The sequence below is a fragment of the Phalacrocorax aristotelis genome, chromosome W (assembly GCF_949628215.1).
Source record: "Phalacrocorax aristotelis chromosome W, bGulAri2.1, whole genome shotgun sequence".
In the NCBI taxonomy this organism is placed as follows: domain Eukaryota; kingdom Metazoa; phylum Chordata; class Aves; order Suliformes; family Phalacrocoracidae; genus Phalacrocorax; species Phalacrocorax aristotelis.
In genome coordinates this window covers 1,046,104-1,065,260 of record NC_134310.1, presented here as the reverse complement: position 1 = coordinate 1,065,260, position 19,157 = coordinate 1,046,104, and the positions used below count along the sequence as shown (strand labels likewise).

Below are 19,157 nucleotides of genomic sequence, written 5' to 3'. Positions count from 1 at the left end.
AGCTCAGGCGTGCTGGGTGGTGACCAGCCTTTCAGAAAAGGCCCCTCCTACCCCAAGACTAACCTGGACACTGTTCCTGGTGCTGACAGTGAGGGGATACTGCCCTGAAAAGGTTTTTCACTCTACAAAACTACCACTACTTAGGAGGGGATTCAGCAGTCCCAAACACCTGCCAAAACAAGCAAGAGGTTTAGCTGGGTTACGAGCGTATAGTCCCGGTCCACGATCAGTGCCAAAAATCTAACAGACAAAATCCGGCTTTTGACAACGGTGCACATAAGCACACAGCTGTCAGCCTGCAGGGCTGCCTGCTCTCAGGCGTCTGCAGTGGAAATTACTCCTGACTTATCATCTCGGTTTTCAGTAACATCATCAGTTAAGCTAGATCAATTGTACCTGTGGAAGTCCGTAGGTATCCCACAAAAACCACAGCACCGTGGCACAGTAGAAAGCACAGAGCAGATCTATAAACCTTCTGGAGAGCAAGCCCGACTTCCTAAATTTACTCAACAAAACAGAGAAAGCCCTTTAAATAGTAATTTTAAAAAGCCATTTTCCTTAAAAGATAAACCAGCATGTTTCCATACGTGCTGCTGACAGTTGCTACATTTGAAACACGCAGAGTTTGTTGCTGTTGAGCCTGTTCTTCAGCATCACCCAAACAGGCTTTTTTCTTTCATTTTATGCTCTCCAAAGGCAGTGCCTTCCTGCAGACGACGAGAGTGTTTTTTCTAGAAAATGTAAACAAATCTTGTGCGTTCTACTATCCCACCTAAGCTTTCACTGGAAGTTTCTGGCAGGAGGAAAAAAAAAAAAAAACCCAAACCAAAACAAAGCCTTATCTTTATGTTCTAAAAAAAACATACACATTATTTAAAAAGCATTAGAAGTCACTTGATCTTCAAACCTATCTGAAAAATCACTCTCAGAAGAGACAATCTATGACTATGCTGGTTATACTGTTACCTTAAGCATAAACAAAATAATTGTATGCTTGGCCTGGAAAGCTGAAATTAATGCACTCATGCCAGAACTGCATACAAATAAATCCCTGCATAGGAAATAGAAGCTAATTTGTATAAAACTAAGTTTTTCAGTGCACAGTTACGGGCTCATGCTAAGTCCAATCAGAATCAGATGAAACCAGATCTTTTCACATCTCACAGGATAGACGCCCTTATCTCCCTACTTCCTACAGACTCTTCTCCAACAAAGAAAGCCTAAGAAAAACAAATAGAACAAGAAAGTCAAGTTCTCCTCTCCGTTACACGACGTTAACATCGTAGACTACCAGCCTGAGAGTATGTAACAGCGGAGAGCTTGGTCGAGCCGTTTCTTTCCTTTGCACTGCTTCACCAGGGCGATTTTCCTGCCTCATCTAGCGGCGCTCTCCCAGACCGCCCATCACAGCTGCTGGTTAGCGAAGAAGGCTTTTGTCTCCCTGCAGACGGGATTCTCGCAGAGCGGACAGCAGAGGGTTAACTGCCTAGAGCAGATTTCATTCGACTGGATATGCGAACAGACCAAGTCTGCCAGGGCCTGAAAGACAGTTAATTGGAAACCAGAAGTGAGCAAACGGATCTGCATAAAATGCAAACAAAAAATGCTCAACTAGTGAGATTGCCAAATTGTGCATCCATCAGACTACTCTCTTTAAGCACTGCCTTCCTTTACTTCAGGGGAAAGTCCTGCTCTGAAACTGCATTGGCATAATATCTCAAGAGAAATATTTCATTAAAAGATTACTACAAATGAATACAGAACTGTTTTTCTTTTTTGTCAAACCAAACTTCTGAGTTTTTTTTTTAAAAAAAAAAAACACAAACTGTGGTAAAAGAAAACGCTTCGTGGTACACAGATTAAGTACAGGGGTTTCCACTTTTGCTCTTAAACTCAAAATACTTTAAAACTACAAGATGACATCCATAATCTGGTAGGAAACATATAACTACAAACTTCTACAACTACTACAACAAAGAAGATACCTTGGAGAACAGTGGATTTCCATTAAGAGACTCCGCTCTTCTGATATTTTCAACTCCACACTGAACCAAAAATAAGGAGAGAAAAAAAGTTAAGTCTGCCAGATCCTACACTAGTTAGCCTTCAAAAGCTTCCTTTCTACTTCGCTCAGGAGCTGCCCCCAAATGAGGGAATTAAATGCAGTACCATGTTTTTCAATACAGCAAAAATAACTACAACGCGAAAATTTCACTTTGCTGCTGAAAAATCAATGATTATTTCTTGATAAGGATAGCAGTGGCTTAAAGAGTTAAATCTAGAAAGACATATTCCCACCTGTTTTGTGTTGCTAAAAATTGAGTTAAGCCACTTCAGATTAATTTTCAATTTACAGAATAATAAAGTTTTCCCCAAATCATATTGCAAGAAGCAACTACAAAGCACATCTCAAAACAGGAAGTCATTTCAGAGCACCGCTATCCGAACAGCTATAAAAACTATAAAATACTCACCTCGTTCGCTAAAACTTGGGCATACTCAATATCCAGTTCATAAAGCGTTTCAATGTGGTCACTTGTAAATGCTATTGGGACCAACAAGACGTTCTTCTTTCCTCTTTGGCACAGTCCTTTAATGGCCTCATCTGTCTGAGGACCAAGCCAAGGCATCGGTCCAACCTGTAAAAACGGAGAGGGAAGTAAAGAAAAAAAACCCTCATTAACTCATTCTTACAAAGAACACCCACGTTTTCTTAAGCAGGACAACACAGACCAGATTATGTTCAAGATGGAGCCAGTTATTTGTATTTCCCTGCTTTTGATAGTGCCACTTTCTCCATTACATTTTTTATTAAGACATACTGCCCCATCATTTAAATCCAAAAAAAACCAGAACCTGGGCTGGCCTAAATGTGACTTTCATTAAAACAAATGAAAATTTAAATGAAGGTGTACTGTTTACAGTTCAATAAAACCCTGACCACTACTGCACAGGGTTTACCTGCCTTCTAAAGAAGTTACCATTCTGTAAGCAAACTGTCCTTGCCCCTTTACTAACCATCAAGTATTCGGTGCTGATGTACCACAACATGCAACTTTAAGAACAACAATGGCATGATAACTGTAATGCCCTTGAGACATACGGTTACTGTACTACGTAATTCTGGTAAAACTTATGTTCCTTGCTATTTGCTGTAGTAACAGTAAGTACAAAGTAATGCGAGCAGTCTTTGTCAAGAATAACGAAGCCTGTTTGGATTAGGCTCATATTATTATCAAGAATGATTATATCACAGTGGTGACTCTGGAAAAATGGCTCAGAAATCCTCAAATAGCAACATCTTAAAAATCCAATGAGTGCTCGATTCTTTCTTCTGACAGAGAAAGACAAATGCCAAACTAGATGTTATGAGATCATAGGTTTTTCTAACTGACACATCAAAAATCTACTTTAAAGTGATGCAATACACAAAAAAGGAAAGAAACTGTGTATAGAGTATCTGGAATGACTGAATTTAAGTAAAAGATGGGGATTCTCTTCTAGCAGAAATACTTGCTAAAAATGGGGAAAAGGCACAGAGGTTATGATCATCTTAAGCTGGAAGACCATAACCTCCATCACCTGAAGAGCTTTACAGTAGCAGGTGGCTTTGCAGCTCCCCCGAGCACATACCTTGGACTGCCACACAAGCCTGTAAGGGTTGGAGTAGTTCAGCTTCTCCATGACTCGCTGGACAGTAGCTCCCACTTCTTGAGGATACGGATCACCACGGTTCACTACCTTCAACACAAGAACACCAGAACTTTTTATTCCAGTGAAGCTGTTGGGGCAAAGACCACCTAAAGACTGGGGAAGGCGAGTGCGCTGCGCGTGACGTGGCTGCACCCAGGACGGGCCGTATCAAGCGCCTGGCTCATCTGAAATAGGGAAGAAAAACTGCGTTCTTGCCCAGCAAAATCTGTGATGAAGCTGCTTTACCAGAACATCTAGTCCTCCTCCTCCGGATGGTAAAAGATAACTTCGTCTATCATCGTATATAGATATGGTTACCTTTTGGTTACAGCACTGCATTTTTGAAAAACGATCCCAGACCCATTTCACTACAGTTGTTGGTTGCTGACAGAGAAACAAGTCATTTACTGCAACTTCACAAAGATTTTACTTTCATTCCTTCAGGTTAAGTATTATTACTGCTTCCTAGAGGTGAGAAAAATACCCCAATTTTCCCCCCCATCATCATCCAGGTTTGAGCTGGCGGGTTTGTGAGGCCGTGACAGCAGCCACACCAAGTCTGACCTAACCCCGCGCCCCATCTTCAACAGTGGCCCACAGCGCGGATCTGCGCAAGCAGGCAGGAGAGCAATCACAGCTCATGCGCCTCGCCTTCAGCTCTGCATCAGGCTTCCAGCTGCAACTCCCTAACTCACCTTCATATTTCTCTTTTATATTTGCCTGGCACTCCCACAACAGTGGCCCTACCCCACGGCTGCGCGAGCTGCACGCCCTTCGTTCAGCCCAGCCAGCGTGACTCCATCTAACAATGACAGGAACAACCCGGCGTAACTCACAGACATGGGCAGCGAGTGAGCTGAGAAGAGGATGACAACATCTTTCCTTTTATCAGGTGGAAACAGGTTCAGTTCCTTCTGTATGTGATCGGCAAAGCACTGTTCAAAAAAAAGAAAGCGAATACCTGAATCAGGAACACTGAGAGGCATTATGTGATCTGAAATGACCCGAGACAAGCAGCTTCGATGTTTCAGGTTGCCTTAAGACTTCAAAATCCCCTCCGGTACGCGTGGGGCACTCACGACAGACAGCATGCATTACGTACTGTCAAGCATCCAGTACCACACTGTGCCCAGTCCCAACAGACCAAAGACCCCCGTGAACTTTTCATCATCCCAATGGTTTTAAGATGCTGGTAACAACCTGAAAGAACACAACCAATTCAACCCAGGTCTTCTCTAACGCCTCTGAAGAGCAGCTCCCTGGCCACGGAGGGCACACGGGTGCAGCTGCTAGGGCAGGGGGAGAGAGGAATGGTGACTGGGCAGAGCACAACATCCTCTCTCAGCAGCCCCGTTACACTGAAGACTAAACGAGAGCACGTACACATGGCATCAGAGAAGAGCCTGCTCTGCGAAAGGTGTCCCCTAACGGGCTGTTGAGGCAAGTTTGAGGTAACTGTGCTCAGAGACCTCCACCTTGAGCTCAGCTGACAGGAGAGAACACGGGAGAGACGGACACCTCTGTCCATCAACACCTGAAGCGTTCTTAGCACTACACAAAAAAGCAGGGAAACGCCTCGGACCCTTCACTCTCACTGCCCGCGTTTTTGCCGAGAGCCGTAACGCGGCATACATGCAGCCAGGCTGAGGGAGTGCACAGAGGGAAAAGCAGCTGCCATCGCCGCTGGCATACGGCGCTGCAGGAGCATCAAACAACTCTGTCTGCACGGTCTTCTCTCAGATATTTTACAGTGAAAACCAGATCAGAAATGTTAAAAAAAAACTAATTTCCATTTCAACTTTACCACCAGGGGCTGAGCCGGCCCTTTCAATCACAGCCTCCCTGGGCACATTCGTGAGCTTATTTTAAAAAAATAAGGAAAAATAAAAAGGTTGTACATATTCTGTCTAATGGAAACCATTTCGCAGGTTCCCTGAAGATATGAAAGGTTCCTAAACTCTGCTGAGGTGTTTCACTGAAGGCAAGGACACATGCTGAAGGCACGGAGAGCACATAACAAAGGTGGCGCATCCCAGGACAGCATCGCGCTCAGGCAGCTTGCCAGGGGAACGCCACAGAGCGCAGGCAGTTCCACCTTGCCTTCCTTCAGTCATTTTTATCATCTGTTCAGCACACCACAAAAATTGCAAAACCCAAACTAGAAGAGCTCCCCAACAAAGACAAAAATGCTATTTTCTCTGAGAAGTTTTCCCTTAATTGCTCCTGCCACAGCCAATGCTGTGCCCAGAACTACCTCAGTGCTGCTGGATGAGAATCGGACAAAGCGACGTGATCTGTACGTGTGTTGACCATAGACCTGCTCTGAGCAGGAATTTGCGCTAATGACCTCCAGAGGACCCTTCCAGCCAACACTGTTAGGATAATATGACTATGCTTTTTAAACCAGATGTGCATGGTGGTAACTTCTGCACATTATCACGCCAAAACGTCTGGCAGGAAATAACCATCCTTCTCCTGTAATTTCATACATAGTAGATAAGACACATTTCACTACCATAACTAAAATGTACTTTCAAATTGAAGCGCTCCTTTTATTCTTCTCAAGCTTGGTTTTTTTTAAAGGAAGTATATAAACACAGCCTAAATCAGCAAATACGTTCATCTTTTAGTATGTTCCATAGCTAAAAATCGTGTAAGCTTTTCTAGAAGCTAAAACTTGACTTAGGAGAAGTGTTTCCTCAGAGTATTTCTGTGACTTATTATTATACTATGTTTTTGTTGGTAGCAAATATTTCTAAAAAGGAAACTCAATGAACACCTGTATTTACTTAATTATTTGTTGTTTTAAGGTCAGCTGGCAACACAAAGATACCAAGTTTCTCCCACATCAACCAATCTAAGAAAAGCCCAGGGAATGCCAGTCTGGTAACGTATCAGAACCGTTCAGTTCACGCCTCCCACTGTGGCTGCTAATTTCAAAGGCTCTCACACAAATCCATACCTGAATAAGAAGAGGATGGGTGGGCCATCGGTCAATTACACTCCACTTCATCTTCGGCTTCTCCCCTTTTTTATTATAGTAGCAATAAATGGCGTTTAAACTGCTTCCTGAAACGCAGAGAATGAAGAAGTTCAGCCAAAGCATTAGCAATTTGTCAGATGAAAAGAGTTTTGTAGCAAGGTATTTTAATACTTTAAAATGCTACATATTTAAAATGCAATCATAAATCAGAACTGAGTGCCTCAAATGGGAAAAATTATACCAAAGTTCATATGACATACCGATTATACCAAAGTTCATACAATGTACCAGCCAAGAACAATTCGCTGAACCATTCTTCAACTGTAGAACAATTATTGCTCTAGTTTCCATGAAGAAAGCATACTCAGCTGTGTTCCTCAGCCTTCAGTTTACGTTACCTCACAATAACTCAGCACAGCTTTATGTTACAGTTGTTAAGAAGCTTCCACTCAAAATCGGGAATTGCAGCAAATACAGAGGGCCTCGAGCTGGCAATGAAGCCAAGAGGAAGGGGCACTTCGAGGAAGACAGGCCAGCTGCACACTCCTCAAGGCTCACAGACTCATGCCTACGTTCGCCTCTGTGCTCTGCTCGTGCAGAGGTGCTCACCTGTGGTAGAACAACTGTACTGTGGGTACTGCGTGAAAGCGATAGCCCTTTCAATGCCATCTTTCTCCATCTCTTCAATTGCTTCTTCTGTCAGAGGATGGACGTACCGGAAGCCAATGTAGTACTTGTGAGGCGCTGCCGGCCAAAGCACAGGAAAATAAATTGCAGAGAAAACCAAGAACTCTCAATAACACGTCGTTAATAAGCACGAAGTACAGAACCAGACAGACTAAAACTGCTGAAATAAACTTGTTGATAATTTTCCGGCTATCGAAACCACTGTCATATAAACACATCTTTCTTTGGCCAAGTATTTTTCTGGTAACTCACTGCTGTTATTAGAATGTAAAAGTGATTTACACTACTGTTTCTTCTGCAAGAAGCATTGCTCTTCTGCTTTTGCTTAGTTTAGCAGGTGTGGTTTCCAGACTGTACAGAGCTCTGGTGTTTTACTGGCCAGGTTCTGATTTAAAGGACGTACTGGTAAAGAAGTGTCACTATGAGGTGCTAAATGAACACAACTATGCCCTAACAGACGTGCTACGGGCTTCCTAACAGCACAGCTCAACTCGCTTACTGAAATCAGAAGTCAGATGTTTTAAATTCACCAACGTAATTAAAATGCCAAAACCTTAGGAAAGGCAAGGCTTTCTTCATTCTGCCATACAAAAGGAAATGCATCGCTTAAGCAGTTTGCGCGTGCCAGGAAATCTTATGTACCTAAACTTTCAAATATAATTGGGCTGCAATGTTGTGCGCCAGCACCGAGATGTTTGGCTCTACGGGGACCAGCTTCAAACCAGAAAAGGCCCTGCACCTTATAGACATCAGCTGCCTATAAGGCATCCCTGGAGATGTTAAAAAAACAGGTAGACATGGCACTTGGGGACATGGTTTAGGAGGCCTGGGGGTGTTGGGTTGGCGGTAGGACTTGATCATCTTAGAGGTCTTTTCCAACCTTAATGATTCTATGATTTTAGGTTTTTCCGTTTTTCATCTCTAATATTTTGGGTGTTGGCTTCAAAGTTTGGGGAATATGGTTTGGTTGGGGGCGGGAGGGAGGGCAGGCTTCTTGGTGTTTTTTGTGTTGGTTTTTTTTTTTTTAAAAAAGTGGACAGAGGTTCTGAGGAGAACAAAAGCAAAAGTTTCTTTTTCAGGGTTTCCAGGTCACTAGCTCTGAAATAACATTAAACAATATTCTGAAGGAAGCAGATGTCCCATGCTTGGTCTCCACTCCACACATTTATACAGGATTCAGAAAACAGGTTTAGTCAGCCCCAGTTCTCTGCAGGAGGCAAGAGAGCTCCCAGCTGGCAGCAGTAGCAAATAATGACCCAACTTGAGGAGCCCCGGGAGCCGGTAACCTCATTAACATCTTTACACAGCATTAAAAACAAAAGTCTGACTAACCAGAGCAAAGACAGGAGCTTAACCTGGGAAAGGACAGACTGGGAAAAAATATGGCCAACTTCTTGCTCGGTTCAGCTTCCAACAAGGAAACTTCTTGCAATACTCTGGCAGCACTGTGCTCGAGCACAGGCAGCAAAGGAGATATTTTCACGTCTGTATACATGCTCATTTTGCTGTTACAGTTAGAGTCAGAACTACTGTAAACAGAGTGACATCTTCCACGAAAAATCTAAACAAACAGTGTGGGCTCCCCCCCATCCTGTGAACTTTCATTCTGCTGCAGGGGAATCAGCTAAAATACAGCTTGTAAGAAATAATAATAACCATTATCATTAAAAACAATAAAAAAGCAAGGTGTACGGTCTTAAAATACAATTACCATTGCAAGACATTAGCCTATTTGATGCCAGCACTAAAATAAAACCCCAAACAAACCAACAATAGAACTGGATTTTCCTATCACCATGTTTGTCTGATTTATTCTTACAGACAGCTGAGCCTACCCAACCCCACTCATTCAGAAGGAAGAACTCTTGTTCATTTTCAGGCAGCTGCCTGTAACAATAAAGCTTCATTTAAAAATTACATTGTTCCCGGTGACATGGGTGAGGCTCTTTATTTACTACTTTATATTAATCCTACCCCTGAAGTGTAACATGTCAAACGTACGCTACAAGGGAGAAAATTAGTAGATTGAATAATTTATGCAGGAGGGAATTTTACAGGTGTATTGACACTAACATGAGCTCCTCACCAGTGCAAATACACAGCAACTATGAACTCCACGCCCCAAAAGTCCAGGGCAAGGTAAAACGAGTGCACAAAGTATCTCTTCTTTGCCCTGTGTTAGAAGTCTCACCACCACAACCTGCGAGTTACTCATTAACAGGGCTCAGTGCTCCCCAAGTGCCACCTGCGAGCACACAATATTCCGAAATGCTAGCTCAGCCTGGAAGCACATCCGAATGTTTCAAGCTATTCTGAAGCAACACAGTGCTCTGTTGCTGCAAGGTTACTCGAAATGCCTAAAGACATGGTTAAGGACACGGTTAGCACTCAATTCAGCTGTTAGCAATGGTTAGCACGGTCACCTTTCAGAACTGCAGCTACTGTTAGGTAAAAAAAGGAGGTCTCTACAGAACTTATCGGGTGTCAGAACTGCACAGAGGCGGGCGTGACTTCCCAAAAGGTGGTCACCAAACAAAAGCAAGCGGGAGTGGTATGCTGAGAAAAGCAGATAAACTTTCTAAACTTTATCTTCAGAACATATTGCAAGCCTGGCCCTTCAGAGGCTACTGCTGCTAAAAACACTACTGCCTTGGATGCCGCAGCCCAGTGCGGTTTTGGCTTCAGGCTTTGACTGTACTTGCAGGGACCACAGCTGGAATTATGCTAGAGTAGCATCTGCACAAAAAGGATCAAACATCACGCAAATGAAGGTATCGGTGATACATCACACGCTAAACAAATGAAATAAATTCAGTTCTAGCCTTCTAAGAGCGTTACTCTTCACCTCCCAGAGCCTTTTACCAATGTTCTACCTTTTCTACCCACGTCTGAAGCAGGTGCCACAAAGAATTACAAAACTGCTAGGAATCAAATAACGTGTATTGTCCAACACGGAGGGGGATTCCCTGACACACCAGCACCTCATCAGCAAAGGTCACAGAAACTGAAGGGAGAAGGCAGCCTGCAGCATCACGCATTGTGAAGCTGCTGAGCTGAAGAGAATGGAGAGCTCTCCTCTTCGGCTTCTCTTACTCCAGCCGTTTTTCTATTAAAAACGTTTAGTGTTCCTACTGGAGTGGCAGGATGAGAAGTATTATCTGTAGCTAACACATTGGTGAGGAATTCAGCAGGCAGCTTAGTGATCTCGTTAATTCCTTCTACTCACAAAGGTGGTGTGCTGCTTCAAGAACAAAAAGCATAATGCAGAGAAATACCGCATGGGAACAAAGGTGACCCCAGACAGGTCATTTCAGACAGACCAACCATCACGCTACTGTCTCTCCTGGCTTTTGTCAAAGCAGCAGTGATTCACTGTCTTTTTCTTGTCTGTCCCATGAGAGGCAAGACACAGGAGATGGCCTTCACCCTTGAGCTGCTACGCGAATGTGGAAGCTTAATTTCTAGCGCTGCCACTCATATTTATTGAAGCCATGGTTTTAATGTTACATAGCAAGAAACTGTAGCATAAAAGGTACTGTAAGCAAATGACCTATCACCTTCAGCAAATGGCGGAGGAGAAACAGACTTCTAGTTCCTCACAGCTGCTAACTGAGCAGCAATACAAGCTGAAGCCAAATTCAGCTAACAACCAGTCTGAAAGCAGTTTAGCTAAACTGGTGCAAAATCCACCACAAATGCATTTAACCTGGGTGAAAAATGACTCGTGTATCCATGTGGTTGGAGGTTTTAGGAGAGAGATTGAGCACGGCTGAATCACAGCAATTAACATTTTGCGAATGACTACAGTTGTCTGTGTTTGCACACCTAGCCCATTGCAGCTGAACGGTAAGACGTGTTAGCTGAAGCCCTTAGTGAAGGACATCCACAGAAGCATCTGCACCCGTTTCCCATCATACTAGTGCCACCAGGCAGCTTGGCACAGGGTGACCCAGAGAAGTCATAGCTCCTTGCTGCGAGGCAGTAAGGCGCAGAGCGAGTCTGATCCGGAGAGAGGGGAGGGAGGCTATATTCACCTTTCAAGCTTTCTGATAATCAAGGAAGAACTGGCAAAGAGAGTATCTACTTCCACCCAAGGCAAGCCATTAGGCAGTATCTCCCGCTCACATCCTCGGGTGGGGCTCAGGGCTATCGCTCAGCCAAGCCTTGCAACGCTCAGCTACGAAACCTTGTCTTTTCTTCCAACCAACCTCCTCTTCAGTCCTGAAATTGGGCCTAATTGTATCCATTATTAATAGTTACAGATTCAGAGTTCCAGAAGCTCTGGGTACAGCCAAGCAATAGTTGCAGAGGGACATTGCAGAGGAACGAAAGGCACCTGCGGCTTTGGAGAACAGCCTCCCAACACCCTCCCATGCAGTCACCTTTTCTTTAGGCTCAGTCTGGCATAACAAAGGCAAATACAAAAGGCTTATAGCGCTACGTTCCAGCCTCAGAGCTGTTCTATATCACAGTCCCTGCACTGCATCCTGGCCAAGCTGGCCCTGATCAGAGACGGGCACTGGGAGGAAGCCGCAGGAGCAGGGAACCCTGCATCATGCTGAGCCCTAACTGCTGGCTGCTGCCACCGCCCTGCAGTTACCTACAGGGAGCGGCCATGAGAAGGTGGCCGTGCATTTTACAGCTGGAGATCCTACCCCCTGTGAAACTCAACAGCACCAGCGTGCAGAACACAAACAACCAGGGAACACTAGATCGACAGGCGTCTTTTACTCTGTGTGTGCACGCACAGGCGCAGCCTAAGAGAAGCGCCATTCTCCCACTCTACCTCTTCATAAAAGATAAGAGAATTACATGAGATTATACTGCCAGTGCCAATGCTCACAAACCTCCACCTCATTTACGCTAGTAAGAATGCCACTCTGAACACCCTTCTCCCACTGCCTGCCTTATTTGTTCACATGAAATACATTCCCCATTCTTATCATCTAAGGCTCAACCACTTGTCTTTAGTGTAGACTTCTTCAAGCTCAAGCAGGGCCTACAGGGCATGGCATGAGTCCTCGCAGTCGTGCACACTGAGACTCCTGTCACCTAGCTTCACCCACCTGAAAATAAGACATTTTGTCTGTTGTAGTCATCTAGATTTCTTCCAACAATCAAAGGAGAGAGATAAGTGTACCCCTAGAGGGTGACCACCCTATCTTTGATAATGGCCTTAGGATGAACCGAATCACTTTCTCTCCAGGCCCTACTCTCTCTCAATGAGAGAGGGAGCAGAGGCCACCAGTTTAGGCCAGATGCCCAGCTTCCTGATGAAACATGCAAGGGTGGACTTACCCGGGGCAGCTTTTAAGCTAGGTACAGACAGAGGCGGCAGCTGGACCAGAGAACACACCAGATCCAGCCTTAGAAGGTACATAAGAGTTTGGTTGTTGGCTTTTGGTGCTACGCTGTGTTACTGCAGGTTGAATGAGTACTGACAGTACTCTCCAAAATCAAAGTCATTCTCCAATGCAGCCACAGAAGCAACAACACATTGGCACGTGTGGGAACCCCACGCTTTTGTATATGCTTAGTTTTTAACGAGTAAGAACTTCTGCGATATCTTTGTCATGATTTCCTAGCAGGACTGAGCACGCTGTTCGCACAATAAAAATGGAGAAGCAAAAGCTGCTTTACAAGCGCATACTTTCAACACATGAAGCAAAAGAAACTTTTAATAAGCACAGTAAAGAAGTACCGGTGCGAGGAGACATGCTGTCCAGCAGTTTCACCATGCCTTCTCCCTGCACTGCCGTCCACTTCTTGATTGGTGATCCACCTCCAATCCTGCTGTACTGCTCCTGGATTTTCGGTGTGCGGCGTTTGGCAATGAACGGTGCCAATTTACTAAAGCATTCAAAAGGTACACATATTAATATCGTAACCCAAATCACCACCCCTCTTCCCAAATCTCTCCGCTGCAGTGGGGTTTGCGTGCGAATCTCCCCAGATTATAGCAAAGCAGCGTTGCAGGGCTTGTTTAATGTTAGAGTCCACCACACTTCCCAAGCTTTCTAGGTGACAGGACACCACATTTTGCAATTAGAAGGTAACGATTTTGGCATGCCAGTTTCCAGAGAATTATAGCACCGCTTCTTGTACAGACTGGTCTCAAGATGAAACAGTCTTAAGAAATGCTGGTATACACAGAAGTTAAATGTTCGAGCCTACAGCTAGGACAGCAACCCCCAACATTGACTGCAACACAGGAGCTCCCAACGTTCCTCACTTCTGAGCTGGAAGCGTCATTAGATCTCTGTCCAGGAAGAGACGAAGTAAGAAGTCATGCACATCATCCAGCCGTTCTGGACCTCCCATGTTTAACATCAAGATTCCTGTTTTAGGTTTCCTGTGAAAGCAAGAGGTATTTCAAATCCTAGTGACCTACTATTACAAAACAATCAGCTTATCCTTCTGCATTTGTCTTCTGCAAATGCAGCATCCTATTTAGAACCTCATCCTGCTTATGTAAAAATACGAACTACAAGCATGAATAGTCAGAGAACAAGTATTTGCATGATCTTTACTTTTTTTTAAAACAGTAATCACTTTGCAACACAGAGTTTAACTGGAAACACACTGAGAAAATTATCTCGCAGCTGAAGGCTGTCAGGGGGGTTCTAAAACAGGGTCGGAGGAACCACCTCAGCTGAGCGCTCGCTGCAGGTTCCAACCAAAGCAAGCAGCAGCTTCCACAGGAAACAGATGAGCTACGCACACAGGTCTTTGCCTTCGTTACGCCAGAGAGACATCTCGTCTCCCGACGCAGTGAAAGCAGCAAAGAGCCATTCTACACATAAAGCAAGTGCAGTGTTGGTTTTGCTTAGGTTGTTGGGTTGGGATGTTTTTCCCCACAATGGGTTTTCTATCCAGTGCAGGTCCGGCACGCTGTCCTAAGGATAACGCCCCTCCCAGCACAGCAGAGCGGAGCAGATGCCGGTATCAGCTTTTACAGAAACGGCTGCTGATCACGACTCTCACCCAAAAGGTGGATTTCCCCACTGAATCGCTTCCCCGGCCTGACGGAGCCCAGAGACCAGGCGCTCTCGCCTCCTGAGCGGGCAGAGCCGAGGTTGCACAGGGAGCTTTGCCCTCCTCTTGCCAAAGCCAAAGTCTTACAAAGGGGCACGGAGAGGAGCCTCGGCCTGCCCCGATGGGTCGGGACCTCAGTTTCCATTCCCTTCCTCCTGGAGCGTCTATCAGGAGGCTGCTGAATAAAACCCAGGAAGCAGGAACCAGAACCTCAAATAACAGTAATATCCTACTGTTTTTCTATTGCTCTGCGCTGCCCCAGGCCTTACTGCGGGCCACAGCCTCACTGCCTTGTGCAGAGAACAAGGCAGGCACTCCTTGCCCCACAGAATCATGAAAACGAGAGGCTCGGCAAATGCAGCCAGCCAGATAAAAGCGATTACACAAACGCGAAAAAACTAGATCAAGCCCCACGACTGCCATGTTTTACCACGCAACCAGCTTTGCTGTGCAAACAAAGCAGCACCCCATATCAGAGAGAGACAGAGGGCAACGACAGCGGGTCACACCCACCCAGACCTCCTTGCAAACTTACCGCACTTCTGGCTGGATTTGAGGTTTTGTGCTTTCTGTCACCGCGGCTGCAGTTGCCTGACCTCTCCATCGTACCGGGACCCTCAGCTGGCTGCTGCTTTTCACAACTGGAAGAAAGATAACAGCACATTGATAACTCTGCACTGGGCTGAAGGGCCTCTTAACCAGATAGCCACTAATCCCTCAACAGCTACATAAACACACTTGGCAGCACCGCGCTCCTTGGCATTTTCTCCCTTAAGCCCAGGTCCTGGAATCAAAGAAAGTCATGAAATTGCAAGCTTCTGCCTTTCTTTAAACACTCTGTGTAATGGCTTTTCAGATACTAGGCAGCCACCTAAAACCAAACAAAAGACTCAATAATCTTTAAACTCCCATCTTAAGCCCAAAATAACCGCTGACAATGCAAGGCAAACTACGCAGGGCGGACACACTGATGAGGTGAGTATGCCAAGCTACGCAGCTCCTCGTGGTGCAGACGTACCTGGGCTAACTCTAGACAAGCGAAGTGTTTCTGCGCCACCTCTACCATGCCGGTTTGACGTTTGTTAATTGAGGGCCCCCAGCAAACGTCAGCAGCGTAGGTCAGCACCTGTGAGCCATAGGCACACAGCTCCTTAGTTTGACCCCGCATCAGGTACGCTGAGCAGCAGTTTCAGGATCCATTTACCCACGGACGCGGGCAGCCTTTTTTCTCACTACCCAGCTAGGCGACTTCTATTATTCCTGGATCTCAGCATCAGCCAAAACCCAGGATACTTCAGAAGTAAAGTCTTCCCACACGCTGGTTACAGCCTGCTCTTTCAAAAGCATGCTTTGTTTTCCTCAGAAGTTCATAGTCATTACATGGTATATTTTAGTGCAACAATAGTGTGAATTGCCCAAGATGAAAAAAATTGTTAAATCCCGCATCCCTGGCTCTCCAGCAATCGTTTGGTGCGATGCTTCCCCGGTCAGACTGCAGGAGTTCCAGCAGCAATTGAGCCCCAATAGCACAGACCTCCATAGCGGCCAATCCACCCGCTGAGAAGAGCATCTTACGGTTCACAGGTCCCTAATAACATCCTGAGCAGATGCTGAACGCCCTTAAAACCTGCTGAAATCTATGACAGAGAAAACCATCTTGCAAATCCAGCTTCTTACTCGGGATTAAGAGCGTGTAGCTGTGGATGCTTGCGACCGCAGTGATATAAAAGGCTGCAAACTAAAGAACTTTGGGTCAAGGATCGCTCGTGCCTGAAAGAGTCTTTTCAAATATCTATATTCTTCTTCCAGTTCCTAGGTTATTACTTTTTGAAGCACTAACACTATATGTTAATTATATAGAACAATAAAAAGAGAGGTTTCAATGGCTGTAGCGATCCTTCTGCACTGTAAATAAGTAACCGAAAGCATTTGTTTTATTTAAGGTGAGGCCTGGCCACACTTCTGTCTGCACCATAAAGCACCTGACGCAGAACGCACAGGATGTCCAGCGACGATGATTCCAGCTTGACGGAACATTGATAAAAGCGTTCTTTTGTAAGTTTTAGAAACGGCATTATCGTATTAGGCTCTGGAGCCGAGGCCCGACAGAGCCGGTCCCCAGCGGGCGCCCGCCGGTCTCGGGGTAAGCACAGCAGGGCCTCTCGGCATGCGTGCGAAGGTACTCCGCCGCTGCAGCGCTAACCAGGTGATGCGTTATAGTTACGATGAGTAAGGAAAAGGGCTCCCGCTGAAGGAGCACACGACCCTGCCACACATTGTCTGAACTGCCAGGCGCGCATCCTTGTTGACAGGGCATACAGCACATACAGCGCATACAGCGCGCGTCCGCAGCGTTAGGATAGCTGTGACACCAACTCGCAACCGTACGCGCTACTCGCACCTCCTCGCCGCACCTGGCCTTACTGCAAAAGCGCAACCTGAGAACTGTTAAACGAGGATGGTTTTCACACAAACGCCTTCTAAAAAGGAAAGAGCCTCGTTTAAAATTAAACTCCTGACGGGGGGAGGAGGGAAACGGGACCACCCCAGACCAAGCGATGAGAAACCGAGCCCGGCGGCTGCAAACGAGGCGTTCTCCCAGCTGCCCCCCCGCGCCCCGCAGCCCTCGCTCGGCGGGAGGACGGGCCCCCCCGAGCCCCTCGGGCACCACCCGCGCTCCGGCAGCTCAGCCGCGCTCGCCTCACGCTCTCCGCGGCGCCGTTACCGCCGCGCGGCGCCGCCACCCCGGGGCAGAGGCAGCGGCCCCGCACTCCCCGCCCCGCCGCCCGCCGGCCCCAGCCCGCGTCGGATCGGAGGCCCCGGCTCCGCCGGCAGCGTTACGCAAAGGCACCGCGGGACCGTTGTGTAACGCGGTCCCGCTGGCGCCGCTGCCCTCCGGCCCCCGCAGCCCCCCGGCCCGGCGCGGCCGGCAGCCCGGTAGCCCTTCAGGCCGCTGCCGCCCGCCCTCGGCCCCCTGCTCCGGCCGGCTGCCGCCGGCGCCCACAGACTCACGGTGACGCGCCGCCCGCCCGGCAGCGGCGGCGGCCATCTTGGCGGCGGCCGCCTGCATTCCCTCAGACGGCCCCGCCGCCGCCCCTCGCCCTCCGCCGCCCCGCCGGCCCCGCCGCCGCCCACGGCGCCGCCCCGGGGCGGGACGGTAGCGTGGCCGGGGCGGGAGTCCCTGGGGCTGCTCTGCCGCGGCTGCCCTCCGCAGCCCCAGGGACCGTTACCGCGGGACCGAGGGCTCAGAAAGGAGCGATGGAGCGCCCCGTGCTCCCAACGGACAAAAGACGCCAATATCCAGTTTTTTTGAAGCTAAACTAATAATGGCATCCCTTGCGTTCCGCCGGGGTTACGTTTTGAAGGTTTTCCTTGCAAACGCGCATGCTAAATAAAATACATACTTGGGCATCGCTTAGGTTTGCACACTTAGGCTCTAAAGAATCTGCAGACCCTTTTAAAGAGAAGACTTGAAATCTTTTTTTTTAAATCTTGGGGTCTTTATCAGGGAAGCTCATCCACCACCTCAGATCTCAATCAGACAGTTAAGCCAGGATCCTTCCCTACCAAAATCCTCGTCCCTCTTTCTGTTTCATCAAGAGCCTGGTGTGATCCCAGCCTGCCTCTTCTGGGGGACATTAACCGACGGCCTCTTCCTCCACCCAGCCCCTGATTTTGCTGCTAGCAATTCTCTGCTCCCCCAAGACCCGCACCCAGCCCCTGTCACCACATTAGTCCCTTCCCTGTGGACAGTCCTGAAGCACCAGGGCTGGAGGTCACCCTGAGAAGGGCCTTGGGGTTAGCACCGGACACGGACGTACAGTCTGGACACAGCAATCCCATGCTGTAAGCGCATCAGCACCCCAACGCTGTGCACAGGGCACCACAACCGCCCAAAGTTGCTCTGTGAGTGGGACTGGGGGATGTTTTCACCTGAGCTTTTACTGCAAAACACGTGTGAGGGCAGTCGGCGTGTCTGGCTGATGCCAGGACGCCCCACAGGGCTGTGCCAGCTAGGAGCTGGTCCTGAGCACCTAAACCAGTCCTCAGTGCTTGAGCCTGTCCTGAGCGCTTGGTGCAGCAGCAGGTACCAGCACCCGGCATCGCTTCTGGCTGCACTGGCACACCTTTACAATGACCCCAGGAAAATTGTTACCCAGGACACGGTACTTCCTTTGAAAACACAGATAAAATTACAGTGACGAAAGCAGGACTCAAAGCACAGTCCCTCCCAGCTGGCGGCCACAGCGACTCCTGCGCGGTGAGCGGGGCCCTGGGGCTGAGCCGGGAGCTGGCCGGTACTCAGAATCACAGGTTGGAAGGGACCTCAGGGATCATCTAGGTTGTACCTGCGCTCCCAACTGAAACGTGTCTGTCCGTCTCAGCCCAGTGCAGCAGGAAAAAAACCACCTTAAAAAGGGCATGTTTTTGCTCTGCAGACTGAAATCTTCTCTAAAAGACGGAAGGAACAGGCTTGTTAAAGCTCAGATTCTGCATCTGCCGGGGCACGGTGAGGAAACTTCGCAATAGGGCTGCAGCTCGTGCACAGGGACCTGCACTGCGTTTACAGCGTGCATCATTTATGAGATTTCCTTTGCATGCCGGGAGGAACAGCATTTCTTAGCTGGAGGCAGATATCTGCAGGCCTGGATTTATGACCAACAGCACCTCCATGGAGCGTTACGGCACAAGTTGTGCTTCCCTGTCACGGTCGCTGCCCGGCGCGGTGTGCAGATGCTGGGAGCGCAAGGCGGCTGTT

General features: G+C 47.4%; 1 protein-coding gene across 1 annotated transcript; it reads right to left on the bottom strand.

The window, feature by feature from the left end:
- Positions 1-825: 825 nt before the first annotated feature.
- FECH (ferrochelatase) lies at positions 826-17,565 on the bottom strand. Its single transcript, XM_075077153.1, has 11 exons — positions 17,411-17,565; positions 14,934-15,039; positions 13,596-13,715; positions 13,065-13,213; positions 7,286-7,420; positions 6,656-6,762; positions 4,530-4,628; positions 3,634-3,741; positions 2,475-2,639; positions 1,986-2,045; positions 826-1,539 (listed from the first exon to the last, which is right to left on the bottom strand). Exons 1-11 carry the CDS (start codon positions 17,466-17,468, stop codon positions 1,405-1,407), a joined length of 1,242 nt encoding a protein of 413 aa, XP_074933254.1. The 5' UTR covers positions 17,469-17,565; the 3' UTR covers positions 826-1,404.
- Between the last annotated feature and the right edge of the window lie 1,592 nt (positions 17,566-19,157).